General features: G+C 47.3%; 1 protein-coding gene and 1 long non-coding RNA gene across 3 annotated transcripts in view; one reads left to right on the top strand and one right to left on the bottom strand.

Annotated features, from left to right (window-relative positions):
• The window catches only part of LRRC75A (leucine rich repeat containing 75A), a 42,901-nt gene extending 20,311 nt beyond the window's left edge, over window positions 1-22,590 (top strand). Inside the window, exons 2-4 of one of the 2 annotated variants that reach the window (XM_081271514.1) lie at window positions 8,726-8,854; window positions 19,106-19,221; window positions 20,799-22,590. In XM_081271514.1, coding sequence (XP_081127640.1) covers window positions 8,726-8,854; window positions 19,106-19,221; window positions 20,799-21,336 — 783 coding nt within the window. In that variant the 3' untranslated portion in view covers window positions 21,337-22,590. The remainder of the gene's footprint in view (window positions 1-8,725; window positions 8,855-19,105; window positions 19,222-20,798) is intronic. The other variant, XM_081271515.1, reaches the window with a different exon arrangement.
• Window positions 22,591-22,606: 16 nt separating this feature from the next.
• On the bottom strand, window positions 22,607-24,927 carry LOC308636226. The gene is made up of 5 exons (XR_014019377.1): window positions 24,586-24,927; window positions 24,305-24,350; window positions 23,566-23,633; window positions 23,127-23,190; window positions 22,607-22,910 (listed from the first exon to the last, which is right to left on the bottom strand). It is a non-coding gene; the product is annotated as an uncharacterized lncRNA (long non-coding RNA).
• Between the last annotated feature and the right edge of the window lie 1,146 nt (window positions 24,928-26,073).

Genomic DNA, 26,073 nt, shown 5'->3' with positions numbered 1-26,073 from the left:
CCACCTTCTCCAGCCCCTGGCGACCACCATTCTGTCTCTGTGAGTTTGACCACTCTAGGAACCTGGTAAGTGGAACTGTGCAATGTATGTCCTTCTGTGACGCTTATTTGATTCAGCATAAGGTCTTCAAGGTTCATTCACATTGTAGCATGTGTCAGAATTTCCTTCCTTTTTTAAGGCTGTATAATTGTTTTAAAAATACTGGAGATTGAAACCAGGGTCTCACACATGCTAGGCAAGTGCTCTACCACTGAGCTCCATCCCTAGCCGCTTGGGTTGCTTCCACCTTTTGGCTCTCATGAGTGAGTAATACTGCGATCTTCTTTTTTTTTTGGCACTAGGGACGAAACAACAACTGAAGAGCACTTGCCCACTGAGCCACTCCCCGGCCCTATTTTGTATTTTATTTAGAAACAGGGTCTCACTGAGTTGCTTACTGCCTCGTTGTTGCAGAGGCTGGTTTTGAACTTTCGATCCTCCTGTCTCCAACTCCCAGCCACTGGGATTACAGGTATGTGCCACAGCACCTGGCAGTAATACTGCTATGAACATGATTGTACGAATATCTTTTTGAGACCCTGCTTTCAATTCTTTTGGATGTATACCCAGAAATGAAAATGCTATATTTTATGGTAATTCAGTTTGATTTTTTTGAGAAACCCACACCATTTTCCACAGTGGATGCACCATTTCACATTCCTTGTAGCAATGCACAAAGGTTCTAGTTTCTCTACTTTCTGACCAAAATTTGCTATTTTCTGAGGGTTTGAAGGAACTTTTTGGATCTGAGAACCAGATCAGCCAGAGAAGATAAATTGATTTGTATTCGGAAGAGAAAGGAACTAAGTGGTGAGAGAATTTATGTGATGGTGAAGAGAAGCTAAAGGACAATTGGAGTAGTTAGATACAGGGAAAGAGTTTGGGGATGTTCATTTGATGACTAAAATATTGTTGCAGGGAATGGAGTTGTAGCTCAATGGTAGAGCGCTTATCTCGCACATGTGAGGCACTGGGTTCAATTCTCAGCCCCGCATATAAATAATAAATAAATAAAGGTATTATGTCCAGCTACAACTAAAAAATTATTTTAAAAAATATTGTTGCCTGGGGCTGGGGTTGTGGCTCAGTGGTAGAGTTCTTGCCTAGCACATGTGAGGCCTTGGGTTTGATCCTTACTGACACATAAATAAATCAAATAAAGGTATTGTATTCATGTACAACTACAAATATATATATATATATATATATATATTTATATTTTATTGCCAAGATGTCAGTTGCCATCCAGGCGTGGGTGTGCTCACAACCACCAGCAACTTGGGAGGCTGAGTCAGGAGTATCACAAGTTCAGGGCCAGCCTGGGCAACTTAACAAGACCCTGTTTCAAAATAAAATAAAAAATGATTGGGAGTATAACTCAGTGGTAGAGTGCCCTTGGATTCAATCCTCAGGGGGGAAAAAAAAGAATCAACGGTATTATAGGCTATGTTGTATGTTGAACTGACATTCCAAAAAAAGGAATAGTGTGCTAGAACCTTCCAAGAATCAGCTAGGGTTTAGTAGCAAAGACAGCCTTCCAGGAGGAGCCTGGGATTGAAAAAGCAACTCAAGAAACAAAAATTCAACAGCCTCGTAACCTTCTGCATTACTGAGTACCAGAGGGCAGCCAAGTAACATACAACATCCATTTGTTTTTGTTTTTGTTTTTTTGGTACTGCGGGTTGAACCCAGGGTTGCTTAACTTACCCCAGTCCTTTTTTTTTTTTTTTTTTTTTTTGAGAGAGTGAGAGAGGAGGGGGAGAGAGAGAGAGAGAGAGAATTTTTAATATTTATTTTTTAGTTCTCGGCAGACACAACATCTTTGTTTGTATGTGGTGCTGAGGATCGAACCCGGGCCGCACACATGCCAGGCGAGCGCGCTACCGCTTGAGCCACATCCCCAGCCCTACCCCAGTCTTTTTTATTTTTTATTTTGAGACATGGTCTTGATAAGTTGCTGAAGGTCTTGTTAAGATGCTGAGGCTGGCATTTAATTTGCAATCCTTCTGACTCAGCCTCTAGACTCACTGGCATATGCCACCACAGCCAGCAACATACGACATTTTGAAGAGCATTTCTGTCAAGCCAGGTTGTCTTCAGGCAAGATTTCAACATGAAGAAATTTTGACATAATCTAGAGCTCAGAAAAGAAACCATCTGTGTATTCTTTCTGGGGGGAAAGCAAGTATCCAGTGATGGATATTCTTCAGCAGTATAGTTAGTACAAGGTAGAGGTCTGAATGTCACCGTGGGGAGGTTTTGAGGAGCAAGGAGCAGCTTTGAGCATGCACGCTCAGTGCCAGGGATGTGTACACGTATGTGCTAACCTGAGTTCAGAATGCCAGATATGATCATCCAAAGGGTCATTTTCACATTTAAAAACTAATATCCTTAACCAAGATCTAAAATCCCCACTTTACCAATAAAGACTAAGAAAGGAAGGGAGCTGGCCCACAGGCAAATGTCGAAATTCCCCGGTCACCCTCAACTAAGGTTCTAGGTCAATGCTATGGTTTATATGTAGTTTGTCCCCACCAAAACTCAAGTTGCTGCAATTCCAGCTGCTCGGGAGGCTGAGGCAGGAGGACTGCAAGTTTAAAGCCGGACTCAGCAACTTAGCGAGGCCCTAAGCAACTTAGTGAGACCCTATCTCAAAATTTAAAAAATAAAAAGAGCTAGGGTCATAGCTCAGTGGTAGAGCACTTGCCTACCATGTGTGAGGCACTATGTTCAATTCTCAGCACCACCTATAGATACATAAAATAAAGGCCTATTGATAACTAAAAGAAAATATTAAAGGGGAGGGCTGGGAATATTGCTCAGTAGGGATGTGACTCAGTGGTTACATGCCCCTGGGTTCAATCCCTGGTACCCCCCCACCCCCTGCCAAAAAAAAGTTGAAGTTTATCAATGTAGAAGTGTTGAGAGGTGAGATCTTAAAGAAGGATAAATATCTTTCTTGAAAGCCGGGGTAAGTTCTCTTGGGAATAGCTTAGTCCTCCCAAGGACAGTTTATCATAAAGCTTAGCTGCCTTGTCCCCTCCTCATCTCTGCCCACTCCAACTCACAACTCTCACATGCATTCCCACCATTTGATACTGGCCACCCAATCTTGAGCTTCCCAGTCTCTAGAACCCATAAGTCTCTTAGCTTTAATATTACCCAATCTCAGGTATCAGCTCTCCTTTGTTAACCAAGTGGAAAGTCAGGGGTCCAATCCTTGGTTGATGTTGTTCCTTCTCCCAGAAACCATGTGTAGGCCTGGGTCTCTGCTGGACACCACCCCCACCCCCAGCACCACCACATAGCTGTGTATGCCTAGATGGGGCACTTCATCAGAGAGCAGAGGTAATGATAGACAGAAGAGATGAAGTCAGCTGAGTTAGGATTGCAAGTTTAAGGCCAACATGGGCAATTTAGCAAGACCCTGCCTCTAAAATAAAAAGGGCTAGGGATACAGCTCAGTAGTAGAGTGCCCCTGGGTTCAATCCCCAGTACTGTAATAGGAAGAAGAGGGGCATTTTTTCATAGTCTGGGGCATCTCTAATGTCCAATTTCCTTGCAGACAGTTGATTTCTCAGGCCTGCCATCCTTAACGTTCAGTCTGTTGCAACAGATTGTTTTGGTTGCTGCGTATGAAGAAACTCTAGTGTCACACAGATTATGTCGTTGGAAAAAAAGGTCCTTTCAGAGCTACAAAAGGGTCTGTAGGGCCCTCTTCCTGAGGTCTTTAGACCACACTTAGGGAAGTGCTGTTCTGATCTCCTGGATCAATTCCTGCTCACTTGTTGAGAGCCTGTACCCCTGGCCCCAGACCATCATCTCATGCCTTCTTCTCAAGTTCCCAAAACTGGTCATTCAAACTCACATCATGTGGGGTGAGATGCCTTGTGTGTCCATGACCAATAGGTCCAGCAGTTCAGGGAGCAGCTAGTGACTCAAGGTCAGGCCACCACACCCTCTGAGCATACCTCTTGCCAGCATGACTCAAGGACATCCAATGATTAATAATAAGCTCCCAAACTTACTGAGAAGGAATGGTTCTTGTATGAAGTTCCTGGAGATGGTACCATTTAGACCCATAATGAAGCGGAGGGGATTTGCTTCGATGCCTCATGCTTCGCCAGGGTAACCAACCTCTGCAAGGCTGGGGCATATGCGGGCCATGTCTGGATTTGATTCTTCCACTTCCCTCAAATATGAAGAAGTCAAGGCGGAGGGGAACACAAGGTGCCCCCATGGGGCAGCATTGATGCAGACCCTAGGGGCAAAAACAGAGACGCCCATCCCCTGCGGCTCCTGTAGCCTCCTAAGATACCCTGAAGGTCTGGTTACCTGCTTTCCCCTCATACCCACCCTGAGGGCAGCCCCATGGGCAGTAAGACACAATGGCTTAGGGGAGGGGTACCAGAAGACACCAGGAGGCTGGAGTGGCCTGTAAGCCTCAGGACCCTGAAGTGCCCTAAAGCAACACAAGCATTCTGTGGAGCTAGACAGGGTCAAAATGAAGAAATAAAGCAGTGAGGTGTGCAGCAGCCATTGCCCTACCCCATCTGATGTTCCCTATTATTGTCTGCAACCTGTGGGAGCCCCACCCCAGCTGGAATACACAAGGAGTGCATTGGCTCCATCTCCCAGCATGCCATCCTGGGAGACCCTACTCCCGCAAAGCCCATCCTTCCTTCCCATCACCCCCATCAGGCAACAACTGCATGAAACCAGGCAGTACTGGAAAGAGAGCCACTGTTGGGAGAACGGGCTCTAGGAAGGCTACTTTGCTTCTTCTCAGACCCGCCCAGCCACTGGATTAGCCAGTGACATTTTCTTGGTCCTTCCAGAATGGGTGATTTCAGCTGTCCTAGAAATGTGGGGCTAGTAGAAACACAATCACCCTGAAGCAATCACCTAGTCTTGGGTTTTCCAACTTTTCTTTGGCAGTAGAGCTACATTTGTTTGTTTGAAGCCAAAATATGTTCTGCTGAAAACCACGACCTGCAGTCTTGCTGATTTCTCTGGCCTCCCTCTTTTCTACCCCAGTCTCTACCTGCCAGCCTCAAGATCATCAGATCCAGTTTGATTACGGTTGTGGTGTGTGTACCCATTTCACAGATGCAGAAACAGATCCCAAGAGCAAGGTCTCTTGCTCACAGACTTGTAGTGCGGTGGAGGCCAGCTAGGACCTGAACCCACTAGGTAACAAGGGTACCACTCAGCTGGCACGATCTAAGTTACAGAGGACCAGCCCAGCTTGTAGGATACACTCAAAGAAAAATAAACCCATGCCTCTGACCTTCCCATGGAGCATCTGGCCATGGGAACCACCACACCTCTGCTTCCACCTGGTTCCTCTGCCATCCTTCCCCAACTCCTTTCTCATGGAATGGAGGCCTGAGCTGTAAGCAGGGGTGTCCCTGGGAAGCTGGATGCTGGATCACGGCCCTTTTACCACACTGGCCTTCTGAGACCCTATAACACAAGCTCTTTGACTTGAGGCCTTCCTGCATTCCCAGCCTCCTCCTGCCCCAGGCAGCGCAGGGCCACAATATGTGGGTCGTGGGATGTGTCCACACCACCCAGACACACCCTCGTGACCTTGAATCCATCATGGACTTCAAGCACAATGTTGCCCGTCCCACCTCTCCTTCTCTGACTCCCTTGTTTTTCTGGAAAGTTCATGGCTTTTGATTCATCCTCAGATGTGTCTGTGGTCCAGAAAGATCAAGAACTACTGCATGGGGAGAAGGCCCAGGGAGAGGAAGCAGAGGGGAATGGAGTGGGGTAGGGGAGGCTCTGGTCTCTACCAGAGGCTTTACCTATGTTACTTGATTTGGTTTCTCTCACTGACTTGTGATGCTGGGGCGACTGTCCCCATTAAGCAGGGACAGAGGTCAAGGCAAGTTACACTTGGTTCTGCAAAGGATCTAGCTCCGGAACTTGACAAAAGCTCCTTCCATTCAGCCATGCCTCACCTTGGTCCCTAGATCTAGGTCCCCAGAAAACTATTTTAGCAGTCAAAGAACCTGGCATAGGGCATTAGAGTTTGCCTCTCAGATGGAAAACAAAGCTCCCAGAACTGGCTTCTTGGTATTCTATTGAAACTTGAGTGAAGCCATTATAAGGGGTAGGGAACAGAGTGCCCCCGATCACTGTAGGTAGGTAGGATTTGGCTAGCATCTTCACCCCTCTGGATTCATCTAGCAGAGACTGTTCTTTCTTCTTTTTCTTTCTTTCTGTCTTTTTTTTTTTTTTTTTGAACCCAGGGCTTGACCACTGAACCACATCCCCAGCCCCTTTTTAATATTTTGAGACAGGGCCTCACTCACTGAGTTGCTGAGGCAGGATTTGAACTCACCATCCTCCTGCCTCAGTCTCCCACTGGGATTACAGGTGTGTACCACCACACCCAGCAAGACTGTTGTTTGCTCTTAGAGTTATCAGCCTCCAAACCACTGGGCAGTATCCCTGCCCTCCAGCACCTCCTGCACAGCTCACTCCAAGTGGTGAACAACAGCAGATGCAAGCCTTGCAGAACAAGCCCAGACTCACTCACCCCAGCATTCCTGAAATTGTGACAGATGAAGATGTCAACCTGCCTGGGCTTCCATTTCTTCACCTGTGGATCAGGAATGATGATGTGCTACCCACTTCCTTATAGGGATTTCTAGGAATCGCATGGGGAAGATGTTTAGAAAAGTTCTGAATTTGTAATCCCAGTGACTCAGAAGGCTGAGGTAGGAGGATCTGAAGTTCAAGTCCAGGCTAGGTAACTTAGCAAGACCCTGTTTCAAAATAAAATAAGAAAGGTAAGGGATGAAACTCAGTGGTGGAGTGCCCCTGGTACCCAGGACCTCCAAAAAAAAAAAAAAAAAAAGATGCAGGGCAGGGCAGGGGTTCTGAATATTCTATCTAATGACAGGCAAACCCCAGCTGGAACTCAGCTGGTCACCACCACATTTCCTGTCCAAGGCCCATCAACTTTTACTGTTCAGTCCAACACTCCAGGGCAGAAAAGGCATGTTTCTTTACTTCTTTAAGGCAAAGAACTTCATGTTAAGCTCCCACTAGCCCAGCTCAGTTGTATTTGGGAGACCTGCCCTTTTCCTGGTTTTAGGATTTTAAGCAGCTCAGAGCAGTCAGAACAAGACCTTTAGATCCCAGTCCGCACTGGACAACTAACTGCTCTGGGGTACACCCATGGTGGTCCTTTCTGGCAGGGTCTCTCTCTGTACAGTCTTTAGAGCTGGGGACTCTCTGTATGTGGTGCCCCTGTAGCACAGAAAAAATAATATCTTTTCCGAATGCATCCTGAAATTCACAGCTGAAATTTTCTATGATTAAAAAAACAGATTTACAGCCAGACACAGTGGCATACACTTGTAATCCCAGCAACTCAGGAGACTGAGGCAGGAGGGTCATAGGTTTGAAACCAACTCCTGCAACTTAATGAGACTATTAGAAAAAAATACAAAAAAGGGCCTAGGATACAGTTTAGTGGTACAGCATCTCTAGGTTCAATCCCCAGGACCCCCATCTCACACACACACACACACACACACACAGAGAAAAAAAAAAGATTCACCAGAGGAAACACAAATATATAAGATTTATACAACATGAGAACCTTCAGAAATAAAGACCCAAAGATGGTTTGGAGGTATTCTTCAAATCCATGTAATTTTGTGGATAGTCGTGCAGAAGTCTCACCAAAGGACAAAAGGGTGTAAACTAATGGTGATAAACTGGGGGGAATCTTAGTAGGCCTCTTTATTCAGATTCTCCTTGGCATCTCTGTTTTCAATAATGAAGACATTCCTTTCCTCCCCATAGAGGGGACCCTTCTAGAATGAGGTCATGACTTATAAAAGAAGGTGAAAGAGTTCTCTCACCTGCTGCAGGGAAGAAGGGTGGGTGGAGAGAGACGTTCCTGTTTCTGTTTTCTCAAATGCCACCATGCCAATTTTTGGGATAATATGTCCTGATCCTTGTCACCCCCAAACCCTTGTCCCTCCTCAGACCAGGAGACAAGCTCTATTCCAGTAGTTTCGGCTACTGCCCCTTGCCCCAGCTCACCTCCACCCTGCTCCTCTCTCATCAGGAAGACCCCCACCTAATATCTCTGTGGGGTCCCAGGTGGGGTTTTCTTCTGGGTACCTGGCAGCTTCTCCTTAGAACCTTACAACTCAAAAACCTCCAAGGCAAAGAACACTGAGGCTGGGTCACCTACAGAATGAGCAGTCAGAATAACCTCAGAAGCAGAACGGGGAGGAAAAAAAAAAAGAATAAAGATCAGAAAACTGTCCTGGCACAAGGCAGGAGTCTTTGTTGTGCATGCAGCCGCCTAACTCTGCCCTTAGGGAGAAGCAGCCACCAGGGCTAAGGACAGCTACCCTTAGCTTCATCCTTCTGGAAACCAGAGAGGCAGTCTGGAGGGACTATCTTGGGAGAGGTTCACAAACTAGGATCTGCAGATGTGGGTCCCTCTTCCTCACCTGGGAGGTAAAGAGTTAGGGAGGAGCTTATCCTGGTCCCCTGAGGAATGCTGTGTAGATGCTTCCTTGCCAGAATTCTGGGGGAGGCTTTGCTGCCTCCAAGAGCTGCACCTCTTGCTCCTGGGAATGCCAGGCAAGTTGGATGACACCTGACCTCTGGGAATTTGCCCCTAACCTCTGGACATCTGCTCTTACAGGATCTGGGCATGGAGTCAACCTCACTGGACGATGTTCTGTATCGCTATGCCAGCTTCCGGAACCTGGTGGACCCCATCACACATGACCTTATCATCAGCCTCGCCCGCTACATCCATTGTCCCAAGCCGGTAGGGTGGTTGTGGTCTGAGCCAGCCAGGTCTTGGGGTGTGAAGTGGGCACCATTCTGGGCAGAGCAACGTAGGGCCCAAGAAGGATGAGCCCCCTCCTGCAGGCACTGAGAAGGTGGGCCTTAGAAGGTAGCCCCTCATAGGCGTTATCAGCACAGACGAGTTTTATTGGGCTTATGGGGCAAATTCATTACCAATTTTTAAAATTTTTTAAATCTTAAAAAGGCATGGTGGTGCACACCTGTAATCCCAGCAACTCGTAGGCTGAGGCAGGAGAATCGCATGTCCCAGGCCAGCCTCAGTAACTTAGCAAGGCCTGTCTTAAAATAAAAAAGGGCAGGGATGGGGTTGTAGCTCAGCGGTTGAGTGCTTGCCTAGTGCGTGCAAGGTCCTGGGTTTGATCCTCAGCACCACATAAAATAAATAAATAAAATAAAGATACTGTGTCCAACTATAATTAAAATAAATATTTAAAAAAATTAATTAATGAAAAAGGGCTGGGGATGTGGCTCCATGGTAGAGTACCCTTGGGTTCAGTCTCCAGTACCAAAAAAAGCCCTATATTCTACTGCCCTTGAAAAACTAGAAACTTCATCATGAGGCCCTCATCCCTACAGAGTGACAGCTGACAGGCATCCTTTTACGTGGAACCAGTACACTGCCCAAAGACATGCTAGAGAGGTGGCCAAGATGGAGGAGGCAGGAGATAGTTAAAATTCAGCCCTCTTTGTCTGTCCAACAAGTCAGGGGCACAGGTCCAAGACTTAGAAGTGGGCTTCTCCTTATTTGCACAAAAGTACCATATAAGGCTAGCTAGCAGTGGTCTTGCCTTGGGATCTCCTGTTTGCCTCGGTCCTCACCACTCCCAGATTTATCTTCCGCTCTGAGGTTGTGTGTCATGTTATGCAACCATTTCACTAACGTCCCTTTCTTACCTGGCCCTAGAGAGCTACAAGAAGCAGCTCCAGCAGTCTCCAGGCTTCAAAATTGCTGCTTAGCCAGGCCTGGTAGCAGACACCTATAATCCCAGCAATTTGGGAAGCTGAGGAAAGAGGATCTCAAATTCAAGGCCAGCCTCAGCAGCTTAGCAAGACCCTGTCTCAAAAAATAAAAAGGACTAGGGATGTAGTTCAGTGATAAAGAACCGCTGGGTTCAATCCCAGTACCCCCACCCCCCCAAAAAAAATAGCACTCACCCTCTTGTGGATGGTCCTGCCAGCCCCAGGGTCTAGGCTGGCTCACCCGGGTCTGTGCAGCAGGACCCTGGATTAGGCAGGGGGGGCCAGGGGCAGCTTCACACTTGAGCTCTTCTCTGTGGTTTTGGTTCCTTCCCTCCCAACCCTCAGTTTCCGACAACTTCTGAAAAAAAGTACTTCATCCATGATGGGCAGGAAATCAAAGCAGAAGCAAGAGGTATGGAGGGAAGCATCCATTCTCAGAGTAGGATGTGGGATAAGAGTAGGGAGATGGCGTCCTAAGCCTATTCCTCTTTTAGCCTATTCCATAATAACCCAGGGAGTTAGGACTTCGCCCAGGGGAAAAGAAGCCTCTGGGACCAAGCCCTTTGTCTAAAGCCTTCTCTCTGGCTTCTGGGGCTGACTTTAGACAGCTGGATATTGGCTAGGGTCAAGATGGGAGACAGCAGACAGCAGGAATGCTGGCCTCAAACAGGAGACAGTAAGAAAAGACAGTAATGAGATCCGTGGACCTGAAATCTCAGGGACTAGGGGAGAGAGCCAATTGGTACCAAAGGCCACGGGGAACCAGCTCAGTCTGGAACCACCCTGGCCTCTCATTCAGATTGATCTATCCATGGGAAGCAGGAAAATTATCAGAAATGGGCCTGTGGAGAGAGCTTAAAGGCTCTGAACCCCTGCATTTTCTAGAACAGGAGTTGAATTGGCTTACAGGTAAGAGGAATGACAGGCAATATGCTCTCAAAAAACATAAATAAGCTATTATTTTTACACCCATGAGAATTGAGGAGAACAAGATTCAGTTAATGAAGTGATCTGGAAAAGGTCATACCTCACCTGAGAGCTGCAGGAGGTTTGGACCCACGCAGTTGCCTGGTGCTGGACAGGACATGGGAAGTGGTTAACTGTCCTTAGACCCCATGAGACAGGACCAGGCAGGACTAAAAGAAGAGAGCCCTGGGTGGACACTGGAGGGTCCACATATGTGCTCTTAGTTCAGGCTGCAGGAGAAAGTATTGTAAGCTGGAGTGCTTGTCAACAGAAATTTACTTTTCACTATATGGAGCCTGAAAGTTCAAGATCAGGGTGTCTGGTGTGTAGTCTCTTATTGGCCACAGACTGCTGCCTTCTCCTTGTGTTCTCACATGGTGGAACGGGGGCAAGAGAGCTCCCTGGCCTCCTCTTATCAAGGCAGTAGTCCCATCTGAGGGCTCCACCCTCATGACCTAATCACTTCCCAAAGCCTTATGTCCTAATACCGTCACCTTGGGCAATAGGGTGTCAACATACAAATGAGAGGGTGAGCAAACCTTCAGACCATTACATGGCATGACCTTTCTCAGATCACTGGATTACCTGAATTTTGTTTTCTTCATCTCTAAAATGGGTACCAAGCCAGGCATGGTGACACACTCCTTTAATTCCAGCAGCTCAGGGGGATCAAGAGTTCAAGCAAGAGTTCAAGGCCAGCTTCAGCAATTTAGCAAGGCCCTGAGCAACTTAGTGAGACCCACACTCAAAATTTAAAAAGACCTAGGGGTACAGCCAAGTGGTAGAGTGCTCCTCATGGGTTCCATCCCCAGTACCAAAAAATTTAAAAATTTACAATAAAAATAAATAAAATGGGCATCAAAATCATTTCTCTCCTAGCAGCCTGTTTCTAGACTTCAATGAGATTATTTGAGAGAGGCCCTTGTGTGTGCCTGGCCTGGGTGACCAGGAGCCAAGGTGGCAGCAGATCCGTGAGCAGCTACCTGTGCTGGCAGTGTGCTCAGGCCCTGCAGGTCTGTTGTGGGAACAGCAGAAGATGTGGTCCTTGCCCACTTGGTGTCTTGGAAAACAGCAGGCTGGTCTCTGAGATTTCCAGAGCCAGCTAGAGTACGGTTGCCCCTACTGGAGGCCCAGTACCTGGCCCCTGGGTCCCCTGCCCCTCCCAAGGCCATATGGCAGGAGAGGCTCTTTTGAAGAACTCTCCCAATTGTGGATGAGATAGAGGTGAGAGGTCCTGGCTCTGGGGTCCCCAAGCTGGTGATTGGGGTAATCCCACTGCAGCTCAGGACTGACACCAGGACTTCCTCCTCTTAGTTCTTTGCATCTGAAAATCTCCTAACAGCCCAAGTTGTGAGCCTAGAAGTTTTAGACCCTGCATGCTCTGCTCAAGTCACACAGGCCGCCTCTCTATCAGAACTGCCAGCTATGAGGTGGTCTCCATCAGCTGTGAGATGGGAAGAAGGAAAAGGGGTGATCACATGGGGAAGTATCTGCAAGACAGCCTTTCCACTAAGATGGCTACCCGGTAGCAGAAGCCAGGTAAGGTAGAAGGGAAGCCAGGCAATCTCAGGCAGAGTCCCAGGCTGAGGCAGAGACTGGGCTTTCACACTTCTGCACTTGTCCCAGTTGAAGGACTTCCCAGGAGAGGTAACTTCCCAGGCATTTCTGTCTTTTGTGTCCCGGCAAAGCCAGCTCTAGTAACCTGAGAGCCACGCTGAAAAGGAGCCACAGATGCTGCTTGTTGACTTCCCGCTTTTGCCCACCTCTGTTGCTGTCTTTCTGACCAACCACATCCTGTCTCCAGAATGAAATCTCCTCCCACTGGGTTCTGGGCTTCCACTTTTGCCTCCTTACTCCCTGTACTCTGGAGAGCAGCCAAAACTCATTGGTATGACAGGTAAATTGGATCTCATCCATATCTCACTGGAAATCCTTCAGAAATAAAAATAAAATTAAAAAGCATCACAAAAAAGTGAAATTAAAAAGTAAATTAAAACTCCATTTCAGGTTTCATCTTTCCTACTCTTGACCCTGCATGCTCTGCTCAAGCCACACAGGCCGCCTCTCTGTTCTTGGTACATTGCTGAAGCCACCTTAGGAAGTGGCTGTCCCCTTGGACACAACATGAGCCTCCTCTGGCTACACTTTTTTCTCCTGCTTTCAGACTGAGCTTAAACAATCTTCTCAGAGGCCTTCTTCAACCAGCTCAGAGTTGGAGGAATGAAAGAGGAGATAGAGGAATAAGAAGGTAGGGAAGAAAGGAGGAAACAAAAGGGGAGGAAGTGCCACTCATGTGTGATTTTTTTTCCCCCCAGTACTGAGGATTGAACCCAAGAATGCTTTATCACTCTATATCCTCAGCCTTTTTTAATTTTTTTTTTTTTATACAGGATTTCACTAAGTTACCCAGACTTGTCCTCGAACTTGCAATCCTCCTGCCTCAGCCTCTCAAGTCATTGGGATTATAGGAGTATGCCACCATGCTCAGCTGTGTGCACTTTAAATGTCAAGAGACAGCTGCCTCCCAGATATGAAGCAGCCACATGTGTCATGCTAACCTGGCCTGAGAGAACTATAGCAAGAGGGAATGTGTTTTATGCATGTCACATGCCCTGCACCCAGCCCTCCAATGGGCTGCTGGCTCCTCTCCTTTGGGAACTTTCTTTTTTAAAAAAAAAAAAATATATTTATTTTTTAGTTGTAGGTGGACACAATACCTTTATTTTACTTTTATGTGGTGCTGAGGCTCGAACCTAGTGCCTCACGCATGCTAGGCATGCACTCTATCACTGAGCCACAACCCCAGCGCCGGGAACTTTCTTCTTCAAGTAGTGCAGACCAGTGGCTTTTTGTGCAACCTGACCCCACTGCCAAGCTCCAGATGACTGGCCCAAAAGTGAGCACTGGCAGAGCACAACCAATATGCCCTGGAACCTAGACTTGAAACTCAGACACAGCCCTGACTCCTCTGGGAACTGGAACCCTGAGAAGTAAATGGCAGGGGCCGGGGGCAGCAGTGTGGACACAGCCATATTCCTACCATGTGAGTGGCATGGGAAAGAACAGTCTGCAGAGAAACAGGAAGGCAGGGTTGAGAAGAGGAGAGGTGAATGGACTTCTGCACCATGTTTTTATGAAGTTGATCAAGCTTAGCTGCCTTTGGATCCACAAGACATTGTGTATCTGTAGGATAAACATTTGAGCCAGCTGAGTGGCTTCTGGTCAATACAAGAATCCTAGCCTATGCAGGAGGCTCAATGGCAGTTTGTAGGATCAACTCTCTGTAGCTCTTCCTCTTACCCAGAGAGGAAGGTGAAGGAAGGAAGGGGCCATGGCGCAATCAAGGTGTCTCAGGGCAGTGTAGGTTCTCCAGACCTATCCAGTGACCTGTCTGGAGATGTCGGGAAGGATCTCTTTAAGGGACTTCTCAGTGACCTGTTGGAAAGATGCTTGAGGCAGGCCTGGAGGCCCCTCAGGGAGGATCCCAGTGCTCTAACACTGCTCCATCTCCTAGCTGTCAGAAAGTGATGCCATCTGCCACTTTTCCTCCCTCAGGGACCTTAGTAAAGGCCCCCAGTATGACATAAATCATTGTCCTTCCCTCACTCATTCATAAATTCATCATATTGACCACCCTGCTCACTTCTGCGGGACACCATTCCAGATAGAGAGACTGTGGGCTGGTTTCTCTGCTTACTCCTTCACCACTCTCTGCCTGGAGTAAGATCGGGGAGTGGGGGGTGGGCAGAAAGAGTGGAAGATCAGGGACTTACTCCTTTCTATTCTCCCTGCTTCAGGAATTGTCATAAGCCAGGCACCAGAACGGCCTCAGTTCCCTCATTTGTAAAGTAGGATTGTTCTAAGCCTGGTTAGAGGATTGTAGTGAGTTTATTCATGCAGCGCACAGAGGAAAGACCTAATGTATCATAAGAGCTCGATAAATGTTAATAGGACTGAAGGTGTAGCTCAGTGGTAATGTGCTTGCCTAGCATGCCAAAGGTCCTGGGTTCCCAAAATCCCTAACACCACCACACACACACAAAAAAAAAGTTATCTATGGTCTATTTAGTTCAGATGAACAGAAGCGAACTGTCATTTCTGTGCGATCATTAGCTCACATTTAGTTTCAACTACCACTCTATTCAGTGTCCTCATCTATTGTCCCAGTTTAGCCAATAAGGCTGAGGCTCCCTGAATTTCTCTCTCAGTCCAGAGCCTCAACCTGCACACAGCCACCCCCTTGTGGCATAAGTGGTGCATTGACACCCTTCTTTTACCTCTTTGTTCTCTTTCTTTAAGGCTCAGCTGCCCAGGCCTAGAGGGTGGAGGGAAAGTCTATGCTCCCCGACCCCACCCTCCAATTTTGGAACCCTGGGAAGTGGTTGGAGGAGGAGCCAGAGATGAGGAGCTCAGTGCTCAGCTTTGGAACAGCTGCTTCAGGAGACTGGCAATGTTCTGCCCTGGGAATGCTTGGCAGGCCACTTGATCCCACCCGCTGCTTTAAAGCATCTGACCCGGTGCTTCTCTACTTTGGCTGTACAAGGGAATCATCTGGAGAACTCTTTGAGCTCCCTGTGCCCTAGCTACCCACCCATCTCTTGTCACATCCCATTGTTTTACCCCTAAGCCTGTGCTGACCAAGGCCTCCTTATTGGAGATCTAGTGGCCCCTGCGGTCATCTGACTGGCCATCCTCCTCCTCCCTGATGCCCACAGCTCCACACTCTCCTGCTTCTCTGTGCCTTCTCCATCTCCCATGTGAGCAGCGTTCCCCCTGCTTCCCCCTCAGTGTCTTCCCGTCCATTCCATGTGACTAGACTAAGTAAGAATCTGGGTCTAGGAATCTGATGTCAACTCCAGAGGTTGTCAGTGAGACTGCCTATGGTGCCAGGCAATTCCTGCTTATTTATCTGCCAGCCTGAGGCAATAGAACATGACAGTGCTACCTACCAGGTGCAGTGCCACATGCCTTGATCCCAGTGACTCGGCAACTTGACAAGATGCTGTCTCAAAATAAAAAGGGCTGGGGATGTAGCTCAGTGGTAGATCCACTTTGGGTTCAATCCCCAGTACCAATATATATGGGGAGAAGGGGCGAGGCTTCTGGAGAATAAGAGTCCACAGGTGGGCTCTAAACAGTGCCGTCCACTCTGGGCCCTCCCTGGCCTGTAATTCCTGGTCTCTTCTGTTGTTTCTCCATCAGCCCTGCCTGGCCTCATGGACTTCGGTTTTCTCCCTTTCTCCTCTGTGTAACAATGATGATGACAGATATTCTCTATTAGAGGGTTGGGATTCCATAAAGTTCTAGCACAACACCTGGTGCATGATAATCCAGGGGAGGGAATGAGGGAGGTCTAGACCAAAGCCGTAGCCATGGAGGTAGCCCAAAGTGTTCAGGCCCCAGATTCTCACCTGCCCCCATGCCCCGTAACACACACACAATCTGTTTCCTCTTTATTCAAGGATGCCTCATGTTTCCTTTCTTCACCCTAAATCACTACTCAGTCTGCTCTTAAAGCCCAGCTCAAATCTGAGCCTGGGCAGAAGTAACCTTCCTTCTTCACCCGTAGAGTTTCAGTGTATTCATGCTGGTACAGATCAACATATCCATCCCCCCCCCGCCCCAATTCCACAGGGGATTAGATCCAGGACCCTCTGCAGACACCAGAATCCACAGATCTTCAAGTTCCTTATATTATATGGCCTTTTTGTATGCAGCCTATACATAGCCTCCTGTATGCTTTAATCATCTCTAGATTACTTATAATACCTAATACCAGGTAAATACTATGTAAGTAATTGTTATACTATATTGTTTACAGAGTAATAACAAGAATAGTGTGTACATATTCAGAACAGACACAAGTTTTGTTTCAAATATTTTTTATCTGTACTTAGGCTGACTATTCATTTAGCAATCAATCCTAGAGAGCTTACTATGTTCAGAACTGCATAAAGACTCTCTACAAGTAGTAACTCATTTAATCCTCCCAGAATCCTGTGAGCTTAGTACTGTTATATCTTCATAGATGAGTGTTGGAAGCAGAGAGGTCAATGATTCCACCCTGACCACATAGGAAGAGACAAAGCCAAGACTAATCCACATAATTTGGCCTCAGATCCACTTTTTTTTTTTTTTTTTTTTTTATGCTAGGGATTGATCCCAGGATTGCACATCCCCAGCCCTTTTTTGTATTTTATTTAGAGTCAGGGTCTCGCTGAGTTGCTGAGGCTGGCTTTGAACTCATGATCCTCCTGCCTCAACCTCCCTAGCCACTGGGATTATAGGTGTATACCACCATGCCCAGCCCCAAGTCCATATTCCTAACTACTTAACATGCTGCCTCTCTATTAGCAAAGTGACAATGGCAATCATAATTTAAAAGCTAGCCATGCCTTAATGCATTGAACCTTGCCACATCCCCAGTGGTGTCCATATGAGCCTGAGCACTTTCTGGCTCTCTGAACCTTTTGGCAGAAGCCCATTCTTGGCCAATCACCCCCCCCCCCAGGCAGGACTCCTGCCCTCTCTACCTGGCACAAGTCTGGCACATGGGGCTGCTGATTGGAATCGTGGGATGGAGTTGGAATCTTTATGCTGCAATTAACCCAGTATAGTCAACTCAGCTGACATAACAAAAATAAATAAAATACAGCTGGTGGCTTAAACAACAGAAATTTATTTTTCTCACTGTTCTAGAGGTCAAAAGTATAAGATTGGCAGGATTGCTTTCTTCTGAGGCTTCTCTTCCTAGGCCTCCTTCTTGAATCCTCACATGGTCTTTTCTCTGTACGAGACTCCAGCTCCATCCCAAGGAAAGTCAATACAGCAGACAGTCCCCTGAATCTGGTCTTAATTTTTTTTTCGTTGGGGGGTAGGTACTGGGGATTGAACCCAGAGGTACTCTACCACTGAGCTACATCCTCAAGCCCTATTTACTTTGAGACAGGGTCTTGCTAAGTTGCTGAGTCTGGCCTCAAACTTGTGATCCTCCCACCTCAGCCTCCCAAGTTGCTGTGATTACAGGCATGCATCACTGGGCCCAGTGGTCCTAATTGCTTTTTTTTTTTTTTTTTTAAGAGGGAGATTTTTTTTAACCTTTATTTATTTATTTATTTATTTATTTATTTATTAAAATATTTATTTTTTATGTGTAAATGGACAAACACAATGCCTTTATTTTTATGTGGTGCTGAGGATCGAACCCAGGTCCCACCTGTGCTAGGCAAGCACTCTACTGCTGAGCCACAATCCCAGCCCCCTTTATTTATTTTTATGTGGTGCTGAGGATCAAACCCAGTGCTTCACACATGCTAGGCAAGTGTTCTACCACTGAGCCACAATCCCAGACCCCTAATCACTTCTCTTTTTTTTTAATATTTATTTTTTAGGTGTAGATGGACACACACAATGCCTTCATTTTTATGTGGTGCTGAAGATCAAACCCGGGTCCTACCTGTGCTAGGCAAGCGCTCTACCGCTGAGCCACAATCCCAGCCCCCTAATCACTTCTTATAAGGACAACAGCCATATTAAGATCCACCCATGACCTCATTTTACCTTAATTACCTTGCTAAAAGCCCTATGTCAAAAACAATCACATTCTTCAGAACTGGGGGTTAGGATATAAACATAGAAATTTTGGAGGTACAAAGTTCAGCCCATAATGCCCAGGGTCTCAAACTCAGATGTTGATGGGTCAGACAAGTAATATAGATGAAAGAATTTGGCTGAGCTAGACTTGGTCCTCTCAGTCTTTTATTTTCCCACTTTTAAGAGAGACAGATAAAAATATTTCACTTTTCTCTTTATTGTGTCATATACAAGAACCAGGACATTTGCTCATGGCTGCAGCCCAGCTTCCTAGAATAAGAGCCTGCCACCTACTAAGTGCTCAATAAGTATTTGTTGAGCAAGCGAGTGAACAGAGTGGCCCTGGATGTTGGGGAGTGGCAGGGGCTGTGGTGAATCCCAGTCAAAGGGATCAGCTGATACTCACCACCAGCCAGTTATTGCCAGAATGCCTGGAATCCAGATTTTTTTAAATATAAATCTGAAGTTTTCCATCAGTGCACACAAACTAAATCACTGTGCAGACAAGCTCATACCCACTGCACCCTGCAGGGGGCACCCATCCAGGGCCAGCAGGGCAGATATTCCCCTGCTCAGCCTCGGAGTGCTGTGCTTGTCCCAAGAAGACAGGAAGCCTGGGGATGTGAGAGCCTGTGCACCTCTGACCATTTCATTGACACTAATGGTCCCACACCTATGGTTGCCTCTGCAGGAAGGAGACGCACTAGGTGCCATGGAGAAGCTATGCCGACAGCTGACCTATCACCTCAGCCCCCACTCTGAGTGGAGGCGGCACCGAGGGATGGTGAAGAGGAAGCCACAAGCCTGGTGAGTGGTGGTCCCCTTAAGCAAGTCTGCCATGCTCCTGCCCATCCTGCTATGATACTCTCCAGGGCAGGGGGAGAAGGGCTGAGGGCAGTGGGGTGTCCAGGAAAGCAGCCTGAAGGCAGTGAGTTCCAGAAGAATTTAAGGATAGGAAAAGCAGCCAGGAGGGCATTCCAGGTGTATGTGAGGAGCTGGAAAGGGATCCTGGATGTGTGGTGGGATGTGTGATGGAGAGGGAAGGGAAGGAATCTTGCCCATCTTGTTCACCATTGTGATCCCAGTATCTAGAACGATACTGGCACATAGTAGGAGCTTAATAAACATCTGTTAAAGGAATGAATGAGGTAGGACTTGTCACTGTTACCATTTGACTGGCCAGGATTTCACAGGTGGTAATTAGCGGGGCCAGATTCAAACTCAGGTTTGACTCCAGTGCAGAGCTGTTTACCACCCTTGTTTCCCTGGTGTGATGTGTCTCCTTTGTTACTAACATTGATAAAAGAAGTCATGAACAAATGCCAGGCATTATTCCAGGCAGTTAAGCCTCATGCCTTGAGAGCTTTACCTCCAAGCTCCTTGGGCTAGCCCCTAATCAGAAGCAGCAAAATGAGCCAGCTATGACCAATCTCCCACCTTCAGGAGACCCTAAGAATAGGAAATTACCTGGTTTTGCCAGGAAATCTGTGACCCCTGAGATGCTGGTATTAACATGCTCACAGAGCAAGCTGTGAGCCCCTTCCACCTCCCTTTCCTTCCCAGGGTTGGGACTCAGGGCTTGCCTGGGCACTTGGAAATTTAAAAAAACGAGCATCTCACCACTGTGCCTGAGCCTTGAAGCCAGCCACAACGAGATGGATGGTGGGAAGGGCACACTCCTCATCAGGCTGAGCAGCCTGGGCCCTGGCTCCAGAACAAGGAGCAGGGCCACAAAGAGGGCAAAAAGCAATAGCTGACAAGGAGTGGAAATAGAGAGCACTGAGCCTCCAGGAGGCAGCAGCTGCCACCAGATTTGGAGCCCCTGTGCTTCCTCTGCCTCGGGTCCTGCAGGCCTCTGCCAGAGGATCTCCCAACTGGTGGAGAAGATGGGACCTCAGAGGAACTTTGTGCCATTCTTGGGTCAGCTCAACTACCACCCAAGAGTGGTGAGAAAAGAAGCTCAGCCCAAGTGACCAATAATTTCAGCAGCAAATATTTATCCATCACTCCCTTACAAAAGCACCATTAAATGCTTTGCATTTGTTATTCCACTTAGCTCCATTTTTGAAGTAACTGAGGCCTAAAAGGTTAAGTAACTTAAAGGTGACTAAGATGCAAACACGAATATCATATGGAAGCCTGAAGCTTTCCCTTGTGGTCCTGCAGAAATGGCAGCCTCAGACCACTCCACCCAGCCTGCTAGAGATATGCAACAGTGCCAGGACACAGGATGTCCCCGCTTTCTCCTAGTTCTGCGTTTGTAATTTATCTGCAAGTTTGTGAAAATGATCCCTAGAATTAGCTAAGCAGAGGCTGGCTCCACGGTGGTGGCTGTTTCTGCCTCTCAAGGAAGTCCGCTTCACTTGCTGTCCCTTCCTTTTAAGCCTCAAGGCCGTCCTGGCTGGGAACCCTCCAGACAACACAGTGGACCTGTCTGGCATCCCACTGACCTCCCGTGACCTGGAACGAGTGACCAACTACCTGCAGCGCTGTGGGGAGCAAGTAGACAGTGTGGAGCTGGGCTTCACGGGCCTCACAGATGACATGGTCCTGCAACTGCTGCCAGCACTCAGCACCCTGCCCCGCCTCACCACACTAGCCCTCAATGGCAATCGGCTGACCCGGGCTTTGCTGCGTGACCTCACTGACACCCTGAAGGACCCCAGCAAGTTCCCCAATGTCACATGGATAGATCTGGGCAACAATGTGGACATCTTCTCTTTGCCCCAGCCCTTCCTGCTCAGCCTGCGCAAGCGGTCTCCCAAACAGGGCCACCTACCCACCATCCTGGAACTGGGTGAGGGGCCAGGCAGTGGGGAGGAGATTCGGGAAGGGACATTGGGCCAGGAGGACCCTGGAGGGGGCCCTGTGTCACCTGCCAAAGACCACCATGAGGGCAAAGAGGCTGTGACTCAGACTTGACATGTAAGTGGTAAGCCTCAGAGAGTCTATAGAGCAGGATGGCTGAGGCAAGTTAGGGGCTCCTCCCATCAGGAGGCTGGGGCTACAGCAGCCCCCCCCCCCCAGAAGAGCAGATCCTAGTACCTGGGAAAGAGGGATTAGTGCACTACTTCCCTTTGGTCCTTTCCATCTCTCCTATAAATCCCGGCATCTGCCTTCTGGCTCCCAATAACTCACCCCTAGCTCAAGGGGCTCCAGGTACCCCACAGCTCAGTCCTTGGTTTCCTCAGATTTTGGAAAAGCATAGGTTTGGAGATGATGAAGCTTGAGCCAATGTTACCAAGAGCTTTTCTCCAAACAGCAGACAGGCCCCTGCCATCCCAGTTCTGTATTACCCTTGTCCTACATGGGGAAGCAAATTCCACCCAGATGTTAAGTCCAACTTAATGAGGTTGGAGCCTAGTTCTTAGCTATGCTAAGCATGGACTTAAGGAAGGTGCTCTTCTTGCTGGGTCTCAGGCTTGGAACTGACTTCCCACATTTTAGCTTCCAGGTCCAGGGACCTGCTCCTAAAACCAGCTCTCACCACACCTTGAAATATTTAGAGCATCCTGTGGTGACAAGTGCCTATGCACACAGGCATGCATGGGAAAACCCATCAGAAATCTTGATCCTTAGCCAGCATTGTTATTCACAGGCTGAGGAATTACAAATTTGAGGACAGCTCAAACTTGTATGCAAAGGATGTTTGCTCAATAGCAGAGCACTTGCCTACCACTTGAAGGTCTGTCTTCAACCCCCTAACTTATGAGGGCATTCCTAAAATCCCAGGACCAGTGAGCCTATGGCGGTTACCAAGATAGCTGTTAAGGAGAAAAGTGGAAACCAAGAGCCTAACTCACCTGGTCCACTGCCCCATACTCAACTTTTAAACCCAAGTAACCCCTAGACCCATGCCCAGAGACTGGGAGCAAATGAATTCTCAAAACTAGATTCAATCACAATATTGAGGCAAGCAAGTATAGGGAAGCAAAGCCTCACAAAATCAGCATTAGCTACAAGTGACCCCTGGCAAATAGAAAAGATCATACCCAGGAAGGAAACAGACTATGGGCAGCAGGGATTGGCTGGAATCGAGTATGAATGCCTTAAACGCTTTTGGATATTTTTCCCTGTAAGTCTATAGTTGTTAAAAGGAAAACAGCAGCTTAGACTGACCAGAAGTTTACAAGATGAGTGCTAATACCTGAAGTAAAATTGAACTTGTTTTTCAAATATGCATATTCAAGAATCACCAAAGACCATTGTTTATTATGGTATTAGACATTATATTCAAGAGAAACAATTTTTGGCTTAAAGATCTCACCCTTCCAATATAAGGGCAAACAATGTGTACACATAAAATGATTAAAAGGTATAGAAATTCCTGTTGGGTGGGGTAATGAAACCAATCGGGCCTGCTGAATGATCTCTTGTGGACAGCCTGACACACAAGGTGACCATGTTTCCAAATGTTGAAGCTGTTTAGGTTTTCAGAATCCAAATCAATGATGGTTACTGATCCCCGGAACTGATCATCCTCTGGGAGATACAGCCTGCAAAGAAACTAAATTTCAATCTTACTTTCTACTCCAATTAACAGCAGTCATTCACAAGTGCAATGATATCTTCAGAAAACCGTAGGTTCACCACTACCAATCTGCCGGTAATTCCAGCTATTTTGGGTGATTTCATCATGTGATATCCTTTTAAGTTACTTAAAACAACTAGCCACTTTATCAGTCTACTAATAAGGTAAGATCAAGGCTTACCTCCAGAGCTTAGGTTGCTGGCACCAGGTCTATAATCTGCACTTCAGGGCTTCATTCCAAAATCCTGAGAATGGATAAAACAAAGTACCTAAAGACCACAGAAGCAGGAGAGGCATTTCTTTTAGCCTTAATTTAAAGTCCATCCTAACAAAAGCCCTTTAAGACCTTACAGAAGAGATTTTTTTTGTAAAATTACTGAATTACACAAGTCCTAATTAGCTTGTCTACTCAGTCACATTTCAAACCTCACGTACTTAAGATTAGGGTTCCTTCTGACAAATGAGGAAAACTATACCTCAGAACAGACAGGTAAATTGGTTCAAGATTATTAAATCATCAAGAGGTAATCTGAGAACCCCTCTATGGCTATGCATGCCACTCAGCATTTCCAGAATATCATCAATAAAGGTCACTATACTCTCTAGAGGCCAAAGCTTACCTCGCGAAAAGGCAAATGTTCCAGGCTCCAAAACTCAGCTGCTGGTGTTCCTTCTGCTAATATGCAACCTGAGTGAATATAGCAATTATCACAGTTCAGACCAACTTTATCCTGGGCACCAACAAAGGGTAAAGATTTGTTGACTGCAGTCAGCCAGGAATAGTTATCGTCAGTTATCGCTTCTGACGGCACTTCCTATTATTAGTGGTTTCATCAGAGCAGTCAATACCTCACTACCCTCCAATATTGCTCCAGAGACCTGTATATTGTCAAAAACAAAACTAATATTGCCTTAAAAACCCACTGGAGGGGCTGGAGTTATGGCTCAGTGGTAGAGCACTCACCTAAGCATGTGTGAGGCACTGGGTCCAATCCTCAGCACTACATTAAAAAAAAAAAAGAGGACCCGGTGGTCCACACCTGTAATCTCAGTATGCTGGAGGATGAGGCAGAAACACCAAGTTCGAAGGCCAGCCTAGGCAACTTACACCTAGTCTCAAAATTTAAAAAGGTCAGGGATACAGCTCAATGATAAAGCATCCCCGAGTTAAAAAAGAAAAAAACACAAGTTCCTAGATGCAGCTTAATGCATCCGTCTCCAGCTTCTGAAGTTCCACTTTATGCAATGACATTCCATAATGCTAAATGTACAAAACTAAAATGCCAACTTGAATGCTTAAGGCAACTAAGTTACAATTTCGTCAAATATTAATCACTTCCCAGACCAGGGCTTGCTTACCTTATGACAGGCCGCTCCCTTCAATATTCTATATTAAGCCCGCCATCTGAAACACATGGGAAAAGAACAGAAATTGAGGGCAGATTCTAGCGGTAATACTCAGCTAAATCACTGCATCTCTGCGACTGCGGTCAGACGAGCATAAACATCGTCAGTTATCGCTTCTGACGGCACTTCCTATTATTTGTATCATCAGAACAGCCAAGCCGATCTCCCTTACGGTCCCATTGAAATCCGTCCACACGCCGTGGACTCCAAGCTGCAGGCTGACCCCAACTCACCCAGCTTTGTCGTGTTTGCGCAGTCCTCATGGCGGGCGGGGGTTCTGGGTCCTTAAGCCTGAGGACCCGAGGCGCCTGCCGCGGTAGCCCTGCAGGAAAAACACGCGGTCTATAACCCTCGCTCCACGGTGGCCTGATTCTGCCCGGTGAGGGTCCCGACACCCGGACGCAGAGTCAGCCACAAAGCCCACGTGGACATGGGCGCCACGGAGAAACGCCGTTACAACACCAGCCCCTTTCACTAAGCTTCCGGAAACAAAAAGGTTCCAGTTCTTTTCGTCCTTGCCACCAACACCCAACAGTACACGATAAAACATCCTACCTCCACAAAGTCCATAGTGAAAAGGCCGATCCTGCAGAGTCCACGGACCTTAAGACGTCGGAATATCCCATTCCTCACATAAGAAAGGGTGATCTGGCAAAAACTCACCGCACTTCCAGCCCTTTTAACGCTACAGACACCTCCCAGAACTCCCCCCGGAACATTGAGTTAGTGGTCTCTTCCGCGGCGCGGAGAATTCTGGGTAACGCCGCGCGCGCTGCGCCTGCTTGGAGGTTGAAGGGCGGATTCCCGAGCCTAGTTCCCGGGGCTGAAGTCTTGTATAGCTCCTCTTTAGCTGTGTGGTCTTGAGCAAATTACTCATCCCTTGTGAGGTCACAGCTGTTCGTGTGGAAAATGAAAACACGATCGCCCCACAATGTAGTTCTGAATACCACATGAAATAACATCCCTTGAAACGGCAGGGCCAGGGCATACTGCAAGTTCAGAATTAATAGCTGCTCTTCAATCTAATAAGCAGGCCGGTCTGTCGGAGTGTCTCAAAGCACTGACAGCCCTCATCACTCCTCTTTTAGGATGACCTTTAGGGAGCAAGCAGAGGAATCTGGATCCATCCTTCCTGCCCTTTGCCATGAAGATCTTTCCTTCCCGCCCCTTCATGATTCCTTCATCCACATCCTATCACGTGGGCAATGGAAAACTCTCCCTCTGCGGATACTTTACTTTCAGTGTATGAATGGGTTCGTTTTTCCCCTATTTAAAAAATATTTGGTTCCAGGACTCTGGATGTAGCTCTAGTAGAACACTCTTGCATGCATGAGACCCGGGAGTTGATCTTAAAAAAAAAAAAAAAAAAAAAATCACTCCCCTGTACACCCATTTTGTACACAAACTATACCAAGGGAGAACTATATTTATTTTGACTGGAAATGAAAAACCAGCCTCTACCTCAGAGCAAAGCCTTGTCCAAGGAAGGGACATGACCTTTGTCCTTGGAAAGACCCACAGAGCACTCCTAGGCACATTCCCACCCTGCTAAGTTGTTTATCTACAAATAACAGGAGAGATCTGCTCCGCCAGGTGTCCCTGACTGGGTCAAGCTAGGTGGGGACCCATAGCAACCCCCTAGCAGCCACCAATCAGCATGAGACATGGAAATATCTGGGATGCCAGATGACCCTCCCAGTAGTTTATGATGTTGGGAAACC

The sequence above is a fragment of the Spermophilus citellus genome, assembly GCF_964194105.1.
Source record: "Spermophilus citellus genome assembly, chromosome: 17".
Taxonomy (NCBI): domain Eukaryota; kingdom Metazoa; phylum Chordata; class Mammalia; order Rodentia; family Sciuridae; genus Spermophilus; species Spermophilus citellus.
The sequence above is the reverse complement of the archived record's forward strand: the minus strand, read 5'-3'. Positions and strand labels throughout refer to the sequence as shown.